Source organism: Sinohyriopsis cumingii, chromosome 1 (genome assembly GCF_028554795.1).
Source record: "Sinohyriopsis cumingii isolate HCF-2022 chromosome 1, ASM2855479v2, whole genome shotgun sequence".
Taxonomy (NCBI): Eukaryota; Metazoa; Mollusca; class Bivalvia; order Unionida; family Unionidae; genus Sinohyriopsis; species Sinohyriopsis cumingii.
In genome coordinates, this window is record NC_142961.1 from 65344442 (window position 1) to 65366364 (window position 21923).

Here is a 21923-nt window from a genome sequence, read left to right on the forward strand (position 1 = left end):
GGGAAGTGTTTCTAAATTTTTATGGATTTAATAAGGAAATAAAGGTAGGGCTTCAACATATAAAGTGCCATTTTTGTGCATATGGTTGACATCTTGGCATAGGTTTATTTAAAAACAGAAATTTGCATGAATTGGACAGTTACATGTTATCATAGAATAGACCTGTGTGATCTTGGAACTCCAGTTACAGTTATGTTGAAGATGCTGCATTAGGTCACAGCTGTTGAGAAAAATACACATAGATGGATTTTTCCATGTATGATATGTTAATGCACTGTGTAGCTTACCATGAAGATATTACATGAGTGGTATTTCATAGGTGCTTCTTATGCCTTATATCTGAATAATAACTGGATTTTTTCATGGTGTTTTTTGTGGGTAGTTTTAAAATTTATGTTTTAACATGTAGGTGTTACCTTTATGTTCATTTTAGCACTACCGGTCAGAGACCAGGAGAGCTAATGGGATCATCTTGTCACAGGTTTGTTATTGTTACTCCTTGTAAGCTACTTGTAAACTAGATTGCCCTAAAACTTTACACACATACACACACACACATGCACACACAATATAGTTGGTCCTGAATGAAAAGGGTATTTATCTGACATCTAATATAGGTAGCCTCCATGACTACCATCTAGAATATAGTTATTGCTACTCCGTCTGAAAAGAATGTTATAAGTTTATGGGGAGATTTGTTTTACTTTATCCGTCTGTTATACAAGTTTGTTATTGCCACTTCTTCTAAATTACCAGGAGGATTGCATTGAAACTTGACACTCTTTTATCCCAATATGGCCTTCTAACAACCATCTAGAATATAGTATTGCTGCTCATTAACAGAAAGTCATATTGACCTGTGATTTTCACCAGAAGACTTTGTGGTGTCTTGTTAGTCCTAAATAAAAATGGTTTTGCTTGAACATCCAATATGGCTACCAGAGTGGCCACCTCGAAATTTTTTATCTCTACTACTCCTGAATGGATTGTCATATTATCATTGTTTTTACAAATAAGGGACTTTTTATGTCAGGTTGGTCCTAAATGAAAATGGTGCATATCTGAAATCCAATATGGCAGTCAGCTTGAAAATCATGTTATTGCTAATTCTGAATCAAAAGTGATATCAACATGAGGTTATCACCAGAGGACTTTGTATGGTGAGTAAGTTGGTCCTAAATGAAAATAGTTTGCTCGAACATGTGATAGTCACAGCAGACATCTTTAAAATCTGTTTTTTTTGGGCTACCTGTTCTGCAATGATTATGTCAACATGGGATTGTGACTGAAAGACTTTTTATGACATTTAGATGGTCCTAAAGGAAAAATGTTCCATTTTGACATCAAATATTACCACCAGAGCAGCACACTTGAAAATGTTATAGCTAGACCACCAGAATGGAAAGTCATATCAGCACAGGATTTTCATTGGAAGACTTTATATAATGTCTGGTTGGTCTTGAATAAAAATTGTTCCAATCTGACATACAATATGGCCTGCATATAAATCTTGTTATGGCTATTCCTCAAGATTGATGGTCATATAAATATTGGGCTTTCACCAAAAGACTTTTCCGATTTGATACAAAATGAAGACTAGATTTTTCTGGTGATGCATATTATCATACATTTTCACTGTACCAAACTACTCTGGTGGCCCAAGTGGTTAGAATGTCCACCTCAGATATGGGAAGTTGCAGGTTCAAATCCTGGCTGAGTTATAGCAAAGACTTATGAAAATTATACTAACAGCTGCCTCGCTTGGCAACCAACATTAGGAGGTTAGTGTTAGGACTGTTCAGCCTGATGTCAAGATAATATGACTGAGTGGGACATCATGCTACATGTCTGTAGCATGGTGTCCTATCACTAGCCATCACTATTAACTGCCAAACTGCAGACATTGTAGCAACGTGACTAAAAATTTTAAAGCTCTGTCTAAAATCTAAATCACACACACACACACACACACACACACTATCAATAATTTGTTACTTTCCATCAGTTAGGAATTTAAGAAAATTTCTGAGTAACCTTGTTATAGATTTAATAAAATTAACAGGCTGTTTCATTCTTCATGAGAAAATAAATTAAAAAAATTTACACAAAGTAATGTATTTTTTCACAAATCATTTTTCCTAATGCAATTATATGTATGATCATTTGATCACATATCTAACACATGTCAATAATAATAATAACAAATAATAATAATAATAATAATGACTTTATTTAAAGAGGGTAACACAAGTAACTAAGCTGCTTCGCTGAAGCCACTGGATATATTGGGTTTGGAAGAAGGAAATAGAGTGGGCATTTCTAATCTCAATTGGAATACTATTCCAGAGGAAAGTTCCAGAGTATTGGAAACTTTATTAAAATAATTCCTTATTTGGTTTGGGAATTTTATACTGTTTGGTAGACATGGATCGCAGGTGGGGAGTATTGCCAGGTAACCTATACTGGAATAGTGATTGTAAATATTCAGGAGCACTATTATTGGATATCCTGTACAATAATTTGGCTTTTCTCAAACAGGTTCAGTCTTTAATAGGTGATATTTTTAACTTGCCAGCTAAATTTTCCGTGCTTTCTCTCTGGATTGATATTAGTCTAAATGCTCTTTTTTGAAGATGTGGCAGCTTTGCTATGTTGTTATTAGTTGAATTATCCCATACTGTATTATAAAAATCTAAATAGGGTTGTATATAACTGTTGTAAAAGTTTTCTGTGCCTTTCAGAGAGAAAATATTTTATCCTAGTGAGAAGCCATAAACTTGAATTGAATTTTTTACTGATATGCTAGACATGTTAGGTTATTATCTACCAAAACACCAAGTAGTTCATCATGACAGACCATTTGCAAATTTTTATCCTTCCATGTCAGACATAGTTCATCACTATCAAGATTTGTCTTTTTTTTTGCCATGTGGAGATGAGTAATATTTTAGTTTTACCAGTATTTACCACCATACCACTGCATGTACACCAGTTGTTGTTTGTTTAGGGCATTCTATAAAGAAATTTTGAGTTCATGCTTTGTGTTTTGGATGTCTAACAATGTTGTGTCATCTGCATAGAGATCTGTAGATGATATTGAGTCCCTTAGTAAAAGTGGTAGGTCATCAATAAATAAAATAGTAATGGACCTAGAATTGAGCCTTGTGGTACTCCATATCCGATTGTCCCAGGTTCAGACAGAACATTATTTATATATACATGTTGTGTTCTCTCACTTAAGTATGAAGTAAATCATCTAACTGTGCTTTCATCACATTGGTAGATTTTGAGTTTCTTCAAAAGGATTTCATGACCCACCATGTCAAATGCTTTCCTGAAATTTACAAATACAGATCCTATTATTCTACCTTGGTCAAGTGCTTGAAGCCATTTATCAGTTAGGGAGATCAAGGCAGTCTCACATGAATGTTTCTGTCTAAAGCCTGATTGATTAGGGTGTAACATCAAGTATTTGGTTAAAAATGACATGAATGAGTCATGGACATGTTTTTCAATCAATTTTGACAAGTTTAGTAATATTGAAATTGGCCGGTAGTTATCAGCATCATTGTTGGAACCAGATTTGTGAACAAGAGTTATTTTTGCAGTTTTCCATATTTGTCGACAGATGAGGTTGCAATACTTAAATTGATTATGAATGTTATGTTATCTAAAATAGCAGAGGTAGAAGATTTAATGAGTTATGGACAAATCTGATCAAGTCCTGTAGTTTTCTTGGCATCAAGTTTACTGAGACATTTTTTAACAAAGTTTTTTTTATACTGGTGGGATTGAGAAACATACCTCCTTAGAGATTTTGCTGCTGCAGAACTTTTCAGTTCATTAAAGTTGTTTTCTACCATGGGTTCTTTTAATTTTGTTGTTGTGGTGTTCAACACCATTTTTCAGCACATGATAGGCTTTACATGGCGGCCAGTATTAATGGTGGAGGAAGAACCCAGGAAAACCCCAAAAAGAACCACAAACCCACGAGAAGCTACTGGCAAGCTTTCTCACATACCTACATTCGCCGAATCCAAGACTCAAACCCACTTGGACAGAGGTGAGAGGGCAGTGATCCGTAACGGACAGCGCTTTCGACCACTCGGCCACTTGAGGTCCCTTTAATTTTGTGGTAATGTTGGTGAAAAAATAATTGAAAACATTTACAATGTCAGTGTCATCATTGATTATGGTGTCATTTACCAGACGTGAGTGAATTTATTTGTCACATCTTTGCGTGTTGCTCCATTGAGTTCATTGAAGACTTTCCAAATGGAGTTTGTGTTGCTGTTTTGTTTTCAAGCAGTGATTGATAATAAGTTTTTAAAAAGAAAAATTTTATAGCTTTTTTAATCATACTTGTTATTTTATTTCTTCATACTTTATGTTGTACATGGTTTCCCATAGCCTTGAATAGGTCTCATGATTTCATAGCATCTAGGATTTCAGTAGTAAGCCAATTAGGTTGGATTTCATTCTTTACTGATGTACTTTTCATCGGTGCATGCTTAGAGACTTCACCCATAAATCAATCAGTCCACACCCTCAGAGCTTCATCTATGTCATCCAAATTTTGGATCATATTCCATGGAATTTTAAATAGGTCATTGTGAAATTGTTTTTTATTAACATTTTTGAACGATCTGTGATTGTTTTGTGTGTATTTTTCTTATTTCTCTTGCATTTAACCTTTTTTGTCAAAAAAGTAGGATAGTGGTCACTTAGACCGACATTTGGTACATTAACACAAGCCACATTGTCTGGTAGGTTGGTTTAAATGTGATCAATAAGAGCGCTTGATTTTTCTGTTACCCTTGTGGGTTCATTTTCCAGCTGGACTAGGCCTAATGATTCAATTCATTCTATCCAGTCTTTCCTTGTTTGAGTATTGAGAAGGTCCTTATTTACATTGCGAGCAAATATGTTTCTTTCTCCTGTGCAAGAACATTTTCCATTTGTTTAAAAAAGTTTTCATTCCAAATTGCTTTGGAGGAAGGTGGCTTATAAATGAAACTAGGAATGATTATGCATTATTTTGAGAACTTTCCACCCAGATACTCTCAATTTCATCTGACTCCAAGTCAAGTCGCCTTTCTGCATTTACATCTTCTCTAATATATACAACAATGTATGCCAGTATGGTGGCCCAGTTGGTTGTTGTAAGAGACATTTGGTCAAAATCCAACTTTGACAAAAATTTCAGGTTAAAAGCCCCCCCCCTTTTTTTTTTTTTGACTAGCTTATGTTAATGTGTTATGTATAAGTATTCCTTTGTAACACTGAAGAAGTTCAGGAATGCTGTTGCATCCTGTTCAAAAATTACATAATTTCTCAAGTGCATTATAAATTTTCTCATTTGGTGAGTAAGTGCATGTTTTATGACCCTCTCCAATAAATAACTTGCCTGGGTATTGACATTACACTCCAAGTTTCTCTTACTATTATATCAATAATGTATATAGTAAGCTGTAGTCTTCATTGTCAATACTTCTTAGTTTTATCAACTATCTCTCCAATGTCAGCATATTTTTCACAGGATGTCCGCTCTTATTATTTTCAGAGGGTGACTCAATTAGTTACAAGTGAGAAACTATTCTACCTTGAAGTCCTATAATATGTACATATAAGATACAAGCTAATAATAGTATGTTCTTCTGATTTAGCAAAAGAATTTAATATTTCACAGTTTTGGTTAACCTATGCAATTTAATTTTTGGCATTTATGATTATTAAATTAGCAGCAGTACTGACTACAGAGCATAAAACACACTTTTTCTAACTTTCCCCCTTCCTCTTTTGAAGGGAAAACTAACAAAAGTCTGCATTTTAATTTGATACATTGTACATGTATTGAAATATAATGGGTGATTGGAGGGTAGAATGGTGTGAAATGGGAGCAAGGCATTTGGAGAAAGAGTTTATAAGATGACGGACACGAATTACGTTTTTGCCTGCATCGTTCCTATGTATTGTCCCTGTGTCATGCAGTTGCAATTCTTTACTGACAAACCATACTAATGACAAATTTTTTGATCGAATTTTACTTATTTGGTGATGATGGCCTAATAATTTTAGACTTGTTATCAGTTAATGACAACTGTTCAAGTAATCTACTAAAATGCATATCAGTAGTTTTCCCCTTGTGTATCCTTAGTGTTGTCTTGGAGGGTGGCATGTAGATAATGCAACATATGCTATTGTTAGGATGGCAGAGTAAAATATTTATTTTTGTTTTGTCTTCAGTTTTAAATGGTGTAGTTCTGACATTTGTTCTTAATTTAACTTTTGAGTTTATTGAGCTGCTTGCATTATAAATAATTTTATTTATGTTACAGTGGCCTGTTGAAGGGATCAAAAGCAATAAAAAAACATATTAACCTCATCATCAAATAGCAGATTGTCCATTTCAGAGATAATGAAATATATTCTGTCTCCAAACTGCCATATTTCTTCATTCTGCTTCTTACCAGGTGTGTTAGTATTGTAGGTAGGTAGGTAATTATGATAGGTATGTTGGTAGTTAAGTATGGTAGGTAGTATGTGATAAGGTAATATGGTGGGGTAGGCTCAGGTTCATTGTAAAATGTGATGAAATGTTTAATTTCATTACAGTTTGTTGTTATATATATTAGTTGTTTGCAGTTGAAGTTGTGAGGTTGATGTTGCATTTCCTGAACAAAAAAATTGTAAAAAAATTGAGATGATGGCATCACAGGATTTTTGTTCTGGCTCTGCCAGTGAATTATAGTGAAAATAATCTGAACAAAAGAAACAATGGAATTGAAGCATAGACCTAAAATGTTGACATGTAGACAATTAAAGAGAGGGTGTTCCATTACATAGTTTATCACACAGTGTCAACAAATCAGCAAGCAGGTTGCTATGGCACATGAAACACTAGGCATCCAGCCCATGTGAAAACTTTGTTTGTTAAAGCCATTTTTTTTTGCCTTGTTCATATCTTAATATTGATCATCTTTTCTGGGAAATTGTTGTCAATCCACTTCATTCCACACTTAATATTAGCCTATTTAGCTAGATGAAATGATATTTTTTGCTTCACTATCTGATTGGATGCAGTGAAAAGAAACCAGTCCATTGAGGTCCATTGTTGTATTTAAATTGGGAGATTGTTAGAAATATTCATAACGGCATCCATACACAACCCATATCACACATACATTTCTCAAATTTAAGCATTTTAAACAACTATACAATGCCACGTCAGTACCTAGCATTTCACGTAACGAGTCATCTAATTTTTTAAAATTGATTTTGCTTGCTATGGGCAGGACTTTCATCGGCAAGGGGGCACTTGTTCAACTTTTCAGCTAGCTAAATATGCCAAGGTGATGTGAAATGACATGAAGTGATAATCCTTGGCTTGCAAAGATGAATATTTGTTAAAACCAGGTTTTCTGGAAGGATTGCAGTTTTAATGTGCTAATTGTTCATTGTACCTTCCAGCTGAAGTACATGGAGTTCAGTTAGCATATAAATTTGTATGGTAACATGTGTTGTCATAGAAACTCCTAGTTGAAATGATGTTCTTTTGTAAGTGATTTGTCAGAGATGTATGGTTCTTGATCTTTCTCTTTGTCATGGTCAGCTGCTGGAATCTTTATATTTATCTTGTTTACACCCACCCTTTTTTAATGAGCAGCCACTGCTATCACTTTTCATTCTCTGCCCGATTTTTAAAATCACATTGCAAGTTTCCTTTGATTGATTTTCCATGTTCACCTGTTGGCTTAATGTCACAATGCATTACTATCAAGGAAACCTAAAATTGTGCAAAAATAGAGACATTGATTTTTGTTTTTGATGGTTTTAAAGGCACTCACTTTATTGGTTTTATTATGCCCAGGAATTGGGAGATAAGTGACTTTCCCAAGGACACAATCTGGGCTGACCTGGGTCCTATTTAAGCCATGAACATTGGATTACAAGTCCACTAAATGTGAGATGTTAAACCAAATACTTCTTTGGTGGGACTTAAATAGGGAACTTTTATAAAAATTAGTCTTTAGTGATCTGACTTGGTTAATCAGCTGTAAATTTCAGTTCCTGAAGCAATATTTTTTAGTAAAATAATTTGTTACTTATACCAGCTATTTTTTTGTTGCAGAGAGGATCAGACGAACTGATGTCGCACGGTCAGATGGTGACGAATGGTGCGGGTCTGAGCCCGCAGCAAGATATAAATGATGCAAAAAAGGTAAGTTGTACATGGCATAATTATTTGTTATTTCTGGACATCTCAGCATGAGCAAGAAAAGAGGCCATCTTCTTGGTTAAAGAATATTGAATAAAGTAATTGAATGCTAGAAAGTCAGATTGATATATTCCGCCTTTATTAGATAAATTTTTTTAATTTCTATGTGATTTTACAAAAATGTTGTTTCATTTGAAAAGAGCAGTTATACATTCCAGTATATTTTCTGGAATCTCTACTCTGTAGAGCGTCAGGTTTGTTTTTTCTTCATCCACCCAATCCATCTAGTGTAGAATCACCTGGTAAGTATAGCTTTAAATAGGTACCCTGGTATTCGGGTACCCACCTATTGATAATAACCCAAGTAATAAAATGACCCACCAGGTACCCATTAACCATATAAAAGTTCAGCTGCAATCATTAATTAATAGGTTTCACAAACAGTATGATCAAAGCGTTATAGAGCTAAAGTTCAGTCTCTACATAAGCACCCATGACAATGAGGCCAAGGAAATTAGATGCTGTTTACAGTGCCTAGACCACAATGATTTACTAGACAAAGATAGAGGTTTTCAGAACTTAATCAGACAATAAGGATGAATTCTTTGACTTTGAACCTGATGACATTATGTAGCCACATTTATAGGATACTGTGATTTGAAAAAATGTGGACCTAACTTTGTTTATTTTGTAAGATGTGTGGAATTAGCATATTACAGGATATTGTGAACTGGATCAATCTGAACCGTTATAATTGGAGTCATGGATTTATCATATAAATGGATTTGAAATGTTAAATAGTGTGGATTTTAGTGGATTTAATTGGAACAGATTGTAATTTTTGTTTGTGACACATTTTCCTTGCAATAATGCAAGTATATTTCAGACAGTTTTGTTATTAAATTTCCTGTCTTTCTTTCTATATGTCAGTCCAGTTGTACATTTTTATTTTTCCAAAATACAACTCTTGACTTATTGATGACAAGTAACCCCTTCATCTGACTTCCAAAATACATCCTGACTTGTGTACTATGATCACTGAAAAAATAGTTTTACATGTTCATTCTGTTGTCAAACCTATAACAAATCATTTCAGTTGGTACACATTTAATAAATTTCCACTTGATCAGATACTTGGGTAGTTGATCATTAAGATCGATGATAACCGGAAGATGTTTCCTAAAAAATTTCAAAGCTCTAATGGCAGCTCTTAGCAGTTAATTTCTATTCTTTTCAATGATTTAGAATTTAACACAAGTTTCCTTGTATCTGGAAGGACTAGTAGATTCAGAAATTTATTAGTTCTGATGAATCTTAGTCCTTCTTACAAAACAATACCACCATAATTCATAATTTTGAAGTACAAATCTTGGCTTTAGATAACCACCAAGGCTAATGGCATTTGTACTGAAATCAACCTTGTGCTAAAAATAGACCATGATGTCACTGTACCAGGCTACCATCATTGTTTTGGACAAAGCACTAAGAGATTCATAGTAACACATGGTAATTCACGATATATATGTAAAAATTTAGTTGTGATAAGTTGTTTTTATTTGCACTTCCCTCAGAATGTAATGTTTTCATAAAATCACCCAATATATGTCTGTAAAAATTGTATGCATTTTATTTCTTTTTCTTTTTGTATTTTTAAAACTCGTGTATGTACATGTTAAAGGAATATATTTGTGCATGTCTCTGTCTGTGTGTGCATTCCAAATGAATGTGTTGAAACCAATAATATTCATTTATATCTCTTGTGTTTCTCATTAGGAACAACAGTTTTTGTATTACTGTTTCCATCAATATATTTCTTTTAATTAAGGAGACATTATGTACGATGTATAAATAAAATCAGGAAGTGCTGATCTTTTAAACACCATAACTCTAATGAACATAATTTATTCCTATATATTCTAAATTGTCATAGAAAATTATGATATTTTTTTTTGTCAAACTGACTTTGAAATAAACAAACTTTCTTTCCTCTTTTATTAACTTTGTTACCAATGTCATCATCTTGAGAAAAGGTAATAAAATCCCTAATGCATAATAATTTTAAAAAACCGCCCAAACAAACAAAAACACTGATACATTTTTTGGTTGAAATATATGGATTATGTATGAAAAATGTATAGATTGGACATGCATAACATCACATTAACTAAGCAGTGTGGAATTTTATACACTATGCAAAATATAAGAAATAGTCAGTTTCCTAATACATCCCTCTCAATCTATATGTTAAAACAGGAATCACATATAAGAATATTACACAGTCAAAACTTGTTATGAGCGAACACCTGTCATTTCTGACCATAATCATAATGCACAGGTCAGTTTATTTGTATAAACTCCATTGTGAGCGACCTTCTGCTGAATGTGACCAGTGTGATCTTGCCAAAATATGCACTTTGACGCCGCTATGAATGACCGCATAAAGAAAAAGGGGATAAACTCTTACCTTATTTAATCCGTTTAACAAGGACCATTCTAAAAAAAAATGACTGGCTACGGTTATCTAACTTTTTGTAGGTATGCTTATAGTGTTTGATTGGTCAAAAGTACAGAGGTTTACATATTTTCGATTATCATAAGCAATGAGAGGACTGTTTACACATTATTTTGATACAAGTTGGAAAGCTGAGAGGTTAAATTTAGACACACTGTAGGAGCTTTTCTGCACTTTACAAAACACGTATAGTTGAGATAAACAAAGATGGATTCCGATTCAGATGTGAGCAACTTTGAAGGGTTCAGTGTAAGCGATATCGAAGAGTTTAATGGATCATTCTTAGTGTGTATGTGTGTGATTAGGATTTTTAACGTAGCTTTAACAATTTTTCAGTCATATTGCTACGATGTCTGCAGTGTGGCAGTTTATAATGATGTCTAGCACTGGGGCATCATGCTGCAGACATGTAGTATGATGTCCCACCCAGTCACATTATTCTGACACCAGGCCAACCAGTCCTAACACTAACCTCTTAATGCTTCTGAGGCGGACACTCTAACCACTAGGCCACCAGAGCAGTGGATCATTCTTAGAAAATGGATCAGATATTAATATTAGTCCCATTTCAACACCAGATGTAAGTGATTTTGAATCAGATGACGAGGACATAGTCCCATTTGCACAATGGAGTAATGACCTCACTGTGTTCGAGATCAGTGATTTTGATTCTTGTGTTGATTCAACAATCGAGCTTGGACCACTAAGCAACAAGAAATATTTTTTCCTCAGGTTTCTTCCTGAATGTCGGGTGGAAAAGCTTGTGAAAGAAACCGATTATTATGCCAAGAAATTGTTAGACCAAAAGCAAGACCAGAAATGGTATGAAATGAGCATCACAGAGATGTGGGCATATCTTGGAATATACATTGTCATGAGTATTATGCAGATACCCAAATATTCCATTGCTTGGATGACATCTGTATATTTTGGGATCCCAGGAATACCTGAAATCCTAATAAGAGAAAGATTTGAAAAAATAGGGAAATATTTTCATGCCAAGGACACAAGCATCAACCCACCCAGAGGCCAACCAGGATATGACAAGATTTTCCATATAAGACCTTTCTACGACACAGTCTTGCATAAATGCCTGGAAAATTATGACCCTCCCAAAAACCAGTCAGTTGATGAAGACATGATTGCTTATAAAGGAAGAATGTCACTTAAGCAATATCTGCCAGCCAAACCCACAAAATTCGGCATTAAAGTCTGGGAAAGAGCCCATTCCCAAACCGGTTATGTACATGAATTTCAAGTGTATGTTGGAAAGCCCAATGGACAGAGAGGGAGAGTGACAGAAGAAGGATTAGGATCTAGAGTGGTGAAAGACCGTACCAGAAAAATAATAAACAAAACCCACTATATATATATATATATATATATATATATATATATATATATATATATATATATATATATATATATATATATATATATATAGACAATTTCTTTTCCAATCCCCAATTTTTTGAAGATTACGTCGGGATGGACTCATCTGTTGTGGTAGTCCAAGGAAATATGAAAGGTATGCCAGAACCTTTTTTTAAAAAACTGGTTTAAAAATGCCTGGGGAATATGAAAATCATTCAGAAAGAGACACTGGTCTGTGTTGCGTGAAAAGACAAGAAAATTTTCCATATTTTATTTAACAACATGGATTCCACATAGCTCTCCAGCGTAAAAATAAAGGAAAAAAAAAACAGGCCGACGAAAAGAAGTAACTTGCCCAAACGTTGCAGTTGAGTATTCGAAAAACAAAGGGGGTGGGGTGGATATTGCAGACCAAAACAGAATGCAATACAGTTCTTGCTGTAAAGCTAAAAAATGATGGAAATATCGTTTTTGGTTTCTCATTGATACAGCGTTATGTAATGCCCTGAGCTGTATGAAAGAGTCACCAAACCACCAGATAAAAACCAAGTCCAGAAAAGAAAAAAGAAAAAATACAGCTTGAATTCAAATATATGGTTGCTGGCTTTCAGGGAAGTAGGACAAGAAAAGCTCTGTCCAATGTTAATACTGAAAGTTTAAGGCACTGGCCATGAGGGTTCCCAAAACGTGGGAGATGCAAGATGTACGTTAGGGAAGGGATGAGACATGAAGTTTTCATAGGATGCAAATAATGCCAAGTACATTTATGTGTAGATGATGACTGTTTTGAGAGTTACCACTCTAAACTTTTTAATTAGAGTGTGGATTTCATTCATGTTTTTATGTGTACATAATATGTAAATATTTGATTTATTTTGTGCAATTTAAAACAGTTTACATGACTGGGATTTCTTGTATGATGGGATGCAGGAGTATGTAAAGTAGAAATATATGAATAACAGACACTATACAAGGTTAGTTTTTTTTTATTTCACTGAAATAATGAATATAAATGTAACCATGTTTTTATTGTCAGTTTCTGTAGTCAGCCATGAGATGCTGTAGTATTCAGCCTAGGAACCAGCCTCAGTAGTCTCAGTAACTGATATGATAGCATTGAAACTGTACAACAGCTGTAGTAGCTAAAGGGTTAACTTGTCTGGAATTGTGGGTAACCTAGTACAGAATACAGTTAAAATTATCTGACAATAAAACAAAGAGAAATTAACCCAATGTATTGTACTATTACATGGTCAGGGTATGTTAACCAGCAAAAGTGTTGACTGATATTGCTCTGTAGTTCTGAAGACTGTGAAAGTCTCCCATACTGTGCACATTGTATACCCAACTGTGAACATCTGGACCCAGATCTGTTGTCAAATATTGTGCTAACAAACTTGTAATCCAGGTGTTGACAAATCTCAAAATGCCCACTTGTCTAGTCAGGCAAGTACGAAGATTTGTTTTACTCTGTACTTTACTATAATAGCTGGTAACGTTAGTAATTGAACTTTGATTTATGACACTAGTAGTGTTCTGGAATTAATCCTATGACTCTTTTATTACAATTGAGGTCAGTCTGTGGTAAGAGTTTATTATTATCAGGTCTTGAAATTAATTTTTTTGGTGCTAGCAGAATTTTGATTGTTGTAATATTTTCATTTTGCCCCGAAAATTTGGATATTTTAAATGGCCACTAGCATACTTCATACTATAAAATAAAACCCTTCCAAAATATCACTAACAAAAAACTAGCTGTTCATTTTTTAACCCACCCCCCCCAGCTTGCGGTTTCATTCAGAATTGTAACTTGCAAAATGTTAGCTTGCTTGCATCAGTTACAAACCCAGTATTATTACAGATTGAGAGTGAAGTGTTTGTATGAAATGGATCAAAACAAATGAAGAACGTCTGGCAGAAAGTATATACTTATAGTAAACTAAGTAAGCAAAGTTGGCAATATTTTCAGCAAAACAGTTTTGTATAAGGTTAACAAAAAAAGTGTTTCTGGTCAGCTGACTATCCTCTTGTTTTCATTGCTGACCCTGGCCACCCCCACCCCCCGTGTAGAAAAATCTTCCTGAAATAGATTTGTGCATCTAATTGCATCCATTTTGCCAAGTACCTGAAGTTCTATATAATATATATAATGCTTGTCCTTTAATTTTTTTAAAAAACAATAAAAAACATGACCTTCCAACCCTAAGTTTAAAACCAGTGCAATGGGTAACATATTTGGGGGATGGGCATGGGAACTAAAGGGAAACAATGGACTTCAATGAATTTGCATCCACCTGATCGGAAAGTTGATTCAAAATTTCACTTTATCATCTGGAATTTAATTTACCATGTTGGTGAATGTTGGGTGAGTAAAATTGAATCCAGGGAATGTACATCATTTATTAGAATCAAGATGTGATTGTATAGAAACTGATCTTCTGGCACATACTGTGACAGCAGATCTGTGTCTGCACTGTTTGCACAGTTTCAGAGACACAGATGCCAAGTCAAAAGAGCATCTGACAAGTAAAGGTTGTGGGTTGAAACCTGCTTGGCTAGCCTGGGTCAGGAACTTGATTGTATCCCAAAGGAAGGCACTTGGTTCATGTTTTCTTGGCATATATATCTAATAATGTGTTGTTAATTGACAACCTAGTTGAGTGCTCAATATAAGTGGTTAAAAATGTGTTTATTCTGGTGGTGTTTCACTATATCACTCTAATATGGAGTGAGTGGAAACAATATTCATTGTAGATCAAAAAATCCAATTGTTTTATACCATCAGTTGGATTTACCTAACAATTTTCTTGGTCGTGACTTCAGTTTGATAATACTTGTCTAGACTGTTACCTGTTTTCATGCATAGCTCTGGATGGAATTTAAAGTGATAGGTCATATGAGGATTTGGTGTTATCGTTAAAATATGTATGGCATCTGAGTTTCTTTGTATATACTTTCTTTATTATGATGTTTGTATAGGTTTGAAAATTTTGCTATTTACAATATCAGATCTTTTTTTTTGGACTTTAAAATGTGCAGTAAATATGAAACCTTCGTTTATTAAGAAAGATGCCCAAATATGGTATTATATCTAGCTACCCCTATAATTCTAATGAAGTCAGAACCGTGTATGGTTAAGCATAAGTAGATTATTGTTGCTTGACAGCAGGTACATGTTGAGGCAACAGAGAATAGAAGTATTAGTCTTTGAAAATCAGTAGGTAAATAATTTGAACTTAAATTTTTGTTAAGAGGAATACAAAAATGCTGGGATAACAAAGGCTTTATTTTGTTTTGGCATCAATGCGGTAAAACTGGGGAGTACAACACAGTGTTCATTGTGAGGATTGCACAGGACTAGGCATGTGGAGAAATAAATGCATGAAGTTTGCTTTTATTTTCATTTTATAGTTAGTTAATTAAACAAGTCAGAGGACTGAGTGAGAGACTATTCTTCTGATACATGTTATTTGATCAGTCAATGAAAGGGTTATTTATGTAAAGGCGTGTGTAATTTGCACTCTCATGCTAAGGTTAGCATGCACACACAAAAAAACCAGATTGTAAATTTGATAAATGAATGTAGATTGATCAATAAAGACACCATTAACTAAATGTGTCCCAGTTCTCAAAGATTATTGGTAAGAAATTTTTACACAAACAAAGAACAGCTTATTACATTGTTTAAAAAACAGTATAGACATTGCTAATTGTATTTTCATAGTACTAAGAAAATTGTCAGCTTCCCAACATTATTTTGTGCAATACAACTTTAATTTTGTTGTTGTCAAGGGGAATTTTTTGTTTTATTGTTTTGAAGGGCAGATAGGAGATGGAGCAAGCATATTAAACACTAAATTGCACAACAGCACATCTACTTTTACATGCAACATGAAGATAAATTTACATGCATATGCATACATATGTACACACACACACACACACACAAACACACACACTGTATCTGTGAGATAAGTGCACTTCATTGTAGTGGATATAGAGGATAAGTTGGATTTCCAGTGTGAATTACTGAAAATGATGTTTTGTTTTCGCAAGCCATCATTCCAGGGAAGATTAGAACTTGTTGGAACATGCATATGCCTGACTTTTCACAGTAAATGACGATTTCCCACAAAGATTGATGGCTTTTCTCTTTCCACTTGACAGAGAACTTTGAAGGCTTAGTTATCATTATTGAAATACAAAGCTGTGTTTACACATGGTCTAGCAGCCATTAAATTTTCATGCAATAGATGCTTTTTATTTACATTGTTGTCATAGTGATCTTCCATCCCTGTCATTGGGGGAATTCTGAATAAAAGTGCTTGTTTTGATTTATTTACCAGTTATGTTAAAACATTTTAGGTGGAACAATGGCTTAATGGCTCTGGCTCCAGTGACTTATTTCTGTTATTGGATGTTCCTACCTCTGAATTATTAACAACAGCACATTACAGCTATGCAAAACTAGCATCATGCCAGACTACTGTGAATATGACAAAATTCTGCCTAATAAGTTAAATTGCTATATTTGTATATGCTTGCAATTAGAGCAGGGAACCATGTATGAAACATTTTGTACTGCATATTTCTGAACATACCTTGATATGTACCATAGTATACCACAATTATATTGGGGACTTATGTTTGATGTTCTGGGACTGAGGCATGACAATGTAAAAAAAAAATCCACCAGTCTGTATCTCAAAAAAATACAGTGCAGCATATTATATCCATTATAATGCTTAATGCTTATCTCGGCTCAAATTAAAATTGCATCTCCTCTCCCAAACTAAATGGTCAGTGCCTTATAGTTGATGAATTTGCTATGCGTTTTTAATTGTTGTATAAATAAAAACTGTAACTGAAGTGGGATGCATACGCTTACACTTTCGCTGACATCCTGTGAAAGACAATGTACTGACATAAGAAAGCTTGTTTATAAAAACAGGAAGTGTTCACTGAAGTCTATAATTTACACTATTGATATGATTGGCAATGGAACTTTGAATGGCATTCCAACACCCAAGCAAGATATTTATCCGAAAGGGCAAGTAAACAAAACACTTGCTCAGCAAACAACAAAATATTTGGTAGATTTGAGAAATATTGTAAAATTAAACCAGCAAACAAGTGCTTTACTAGAAATCTCAGGATGATTAGGTGACTTACAAAGAAGCATATGCACTTGACACATCAGCATGTGCTAGTAACTTGCTATAAAATGACATTTAAATGTTTTTTTTTTTTCTCTGAAATTAAAAAAATTGGCTTACAATTTCTGTACATATTCTATACACTGCCAAGCTTGAAAATTTTGTTCTTGTTGTCCTTCCTGAAGAAATAATCATATTAACTTGAGGTTTTCTGTAAAAGACTTAATTTTTAGGTTTGCTCCTAAATGAAAATGTGTTGATCTGACAGCCAGTATATGGCAACCATCTTGATAATTTTGCTGTTGTGTTGCTACTCCTAAACAGAATGTTGTCTTGACGTAACAGTTATGCTGATGTTAGGTTTAGTATATCAGCCATCTTGGCCAGCTTGAAAATCGTATCATTGCTTTTCCTGAATGAATGGTCAGATCAACGTGGTATTTTCACTAAAACAGTTCATAATAATGTTCTTTTTGTCCTAAATTGAGATGTCTGATATGTGGCCATTTTAAAATCTCTTTTCAATAATACTTTTAAAAGGAAAGTCATTCTGACATTAGACTATTTTCATGATAGCAGAGAAATTGATGTTGTTGTTGTTATTTTTTTCTTTGCTCCATCCAAATGATTGGCATTATCAGAATGAGGCTTACAACAGTGGTGGCGCTCACCAGATAATATGTACTTTTGAGAGAGTGACGTATGTAAGGTGAAGTAGTTCGCATTTAAAACATGCACAGTGGAGAGAACGTTTGCATACCTCTATGCTACATTAATGTAATGTGGATGATATTTCTTTTGGATATTGTACTTTTGGAAATTTTACATGATTTAAGCACACTGCTAACTAAAATGACTGCTCCCTTGTGTTAAAAAATCAGTCTGAATTAGTCTAAAGTACACTATACATAGCAGCTATTAAAATAGGGAAAATGAATTTTGCCAGACTAGACAATACCAGCTTCTGAAAGTGCAATGAATGAATTACCAAATATATAAAATGTAAAAAAAGTTATCGGCTCTTTTTTATACAATTGACCTCTGAAGTTCAGGAAGTGAAAATGACCAAGTAGAGCTAGCACTTTTTTGAAAGGTACACATTTGAAGTAAGGCCAAGCTGTATACTCTATAACCCATAGTACACCCATCAATCATACACCAAAATAAAGGGAATTAAAGGTTCTTTGCATTATACCTAAGATATACAAGGTCTTTTTTAAATAGCCAGTATAACCAGTGAAGAAAGCCGGGGACATTCTTTTTCTTTAAATTCCTAACCCTATGCAAAATGCGAAACTGTATAGCGCCACCAGTAGACTTGTTATGTAGCCTGGTTGGTCCTAAATGAAAATGGTGTTCAGTATGGTTGCTATGACAACTCACTTGAACAACTTGTCGCTACTCTCCCTGAATGGATAATCATTATGACATGGGGCTTTCACCTAAACAACTGCCCCAATTTCATCATTGTGAGAATGTTTCTTGAGACATGCTTTATCAAAATGTTGTCTGGGTTGGTTTCCTAAGCAACATTGTGGTTGCCTTAGTAAACAGGTGGAAAACCGATTTTGTTCATTTTCTGGGGAACGACTATGCCAATTTCCATCAAAACTTAAAAGTGATTTTTAGGATACGGTCTGTCAAAATTGTGTCAGACATAGCTCAGCAAGCAACAGTGTGGCATCCATATCTGACACATGGGAAACCTAATTTCAACTGTTGGCTTGGAGAATTTTGATCAAACTTTGTATGAATGTTTTATGGCATATGTTCTATCAAATATGTGGCTAGGGTGACTTCCCAAGTAATGGTGTGGCTTCTGTAGCAGCTAGGTGACAAACCTACATGTGATACTTATCTATTGTCAGGGATGTAAATTTTTACTAATATTTAAAAGAAAAACTCTTATTATATAATTATTTTCTGGATCAAACATCCATAGGGTATTAGACTACATGTGATATATTCATACAAAAAATCTCGGTATTGTAGGAATTAGAGGTGCATTGTAATATTGGTTTACTGCTGTATTCTTTTCCCAGTGGTATATATATATATATATATATATATATATATATATATATATATATATATATATATATATATATATATAAATCATGATACATTTTCATTGTACAGGTATTTTGTTAGTTTCCATCAGTAAGGATTGTTCGAAAATTCCCAAGTAATCTTGTTGCAGATTTAATGATATTAATAGTATGTTTTCATTTCTTTTGACAAAATAATTAAAAATATTATATTTGTTTTCAAAACAGTTGAGTTTGTCACAATTAAATTTGAATAATACAAATATAATTTGTATTTGCGATCACATGTAAGACAAGTGTCACATATTCTGACATGGTAGCCAAATGGAATATTGCAAAAAATATTTGGGCTAAATCCAATTTTTGGAAAAAAGATGGATTAAGAAAAACAATGTATTTACTTGTGTATGTTAATGTGTTTTATATATATTCCTTTGAAAGACTACAAATCATCCTAATCAGTTGTTTAAAATTTATGTAATATATGAAGTGTATTAACCATTCAAATTTTTTTGTTTTTGTTTTATATTTACTGACTCTCTCTGGTAAATATGTTGCCCAGATGTTGGCAGCCACACAAAGTTTCAGTGCCTATTATATCAATAATGCAGCTTGTCAGGTGTGGGCTTCATTTTGAACACTTCTGTTTTTATCAATAAGCTCTACTGGCAGCACAATCTTTATCACAGGTGTAAGCTGTAACAAGATAACTGGGTTGGATTTCGGATTTATAACAGAACACTTTTGATGGTGATACAAATACAATATTTAATGATGAATGACTTGAATAAGAAAAGAATTATGATTAATATGTGCATGTATAAGATCCAAATATTGCACAAATTAACATAATCTGCACAAACCTAATAATACAACAAATGAAAATACAAATAAATGATCTTACACAGTACAAGGACGAAGGTGAATGATTCACAATAATTTCACACAACGAAAAGAATGATGTGTTATACTCAAATAGTAAAAATGAATTTACTCAAATAGTGAAACATGAGGTATTTTACTCACATGGTAAAGTGATGAAAACAAAGGGGCAGATATCATATAAAATATCTTTACAGTCCCAGAACACTGGGTATTACAAACCCCAAAATTAGCCCACAGCTTAAAGATTACATGTATGGAGTTGCACACTCCATCACCAGCACACTTGGCTACCAGTCACATTGGTCAATCAAGCAGTCAGTATTCCAGGTATTCACCGACCACCATTCAATTCCTTGGTCAATCAAACAGTCAGCACCTACGAATTGGTCAGCAATGGCCGATCACTTGCTCTTCGACCAGCAACACTGTTCACTCAGCTCTGTGGTTGCTATGGTTCAGCTTAATAGCTACTATTTACACCTCTGTGGTTAGCTCTACAGCTGGTACCCCGTCGACTCCGATCAGCTGAAATTAAATCTAACACAGTGTACTAAGAATGACATGGGCATATACAATAACATGTAACAACATTATATATGGTAAGCTATACAAATTACATTATTGGCACGACATTACAAAGCAAAAAACAGGTTCAGAAGTGAACCTACCTGTGTCTGATAAGAATGCTATGGTACTTAACGTTTCTTAATAAAACGCAATTTTATATTGCTAATATAAATCTCTTGCTAAGTCACAAACAAGAATAGAAAATATTTGCATTATACTACGTCAGCTGAAGCTACATAAAAAATATACAAAAATACACGTAATAGTACAATATAGTTGTAACTTATACACAAGAAATTAATAAATAACTCACATACCTCTACAGCTGGAGATATGCAAGTCCTTATGTAGACTGCTCACTGACATTACATTCTATAATGCGAAGATTTAGTCTTACAGTGAGGCATTTATACACAGACAATGCAGCCATACATCATCTGAGTGTGGGAAGTATTTGGTTTTTCCCATTGAAATCACTTTGCACGTGCAGCATAGGATGAACCAAACTGTTTCATTTATTAATAAATAAAGGGATTTATACAAATCCATGACATGAGCTGTTGGACAAGCTTAATAAGCCCACTTTGGTTAAGACTTTTTATTGTAACTTCTACAAAAATTAACATGCAAATAACAAGGTTCTGACCATTTGATATATTGTTTGGGGTGGCTGCAATTTTGTTTATAGCTGAGATGTTTTATTTTTATCTCAAGATAACCTTTTTCTTAAAAAATAATGGATATAATAAGGTTTTTATTTGCTATAAACCGTGGCAAGATATTTTTTCCAGCTTCTGACAGTATTTCTTTGTGCAGAAATGTGTCAGAACATCAAATTGTTGATCCCTAATTTAATTGCAATATACTGTGGTACATATTGCATTATGTTCAGAAAAATTATGTTATAAGGTGGTAAAAAAAATATGGTAGCCATCTCTGGTGGGAATAGTATCCACTCTAGGTGTAGACTGTCTTGTTGAGCTGCATTTGTAAAAATACTACAGCACTGACTAATTTTCTTTTTAATTTTGTGTTGCATCTGCCATTCTTGTTTTCATTTTCTGACCTGCAGAAGCCATTTACAGATTATATATGAATTTATTTCCATCATCAAACCTTATTACCACCACATCTTATTATTGAAATCTGCAGTCAATTTCTGA

General features: G+C 33.9%; 1 protein-coding gene across 16 annotated transcripts in view; it reads left to right on the top strand.

Annotated features, from left to right (window-relative positions):
- LOC149807017 (polypyrimidine tract-binding protein 1-like) overlaps positions 1 to 21923 on the top strand; it is a 204118-nt gene that overhangs the window by 118339 nt on the left and 63856 nt on the right. For all 16 annotated transcript variants that reach the window (XM_089960769.1, XM_089960715.1, XM_089960706.1 and 13 more), the window contains one exon: positions 8132 to 8221. In XM_089960769.1, coding sequence (XP_089816895.1) covers positions 8132 to 8221 — 90 coding nt within the window. The remainder of the gene's footprint in view (positions 1 to 8131; positions 8222 to 21923) is intronic.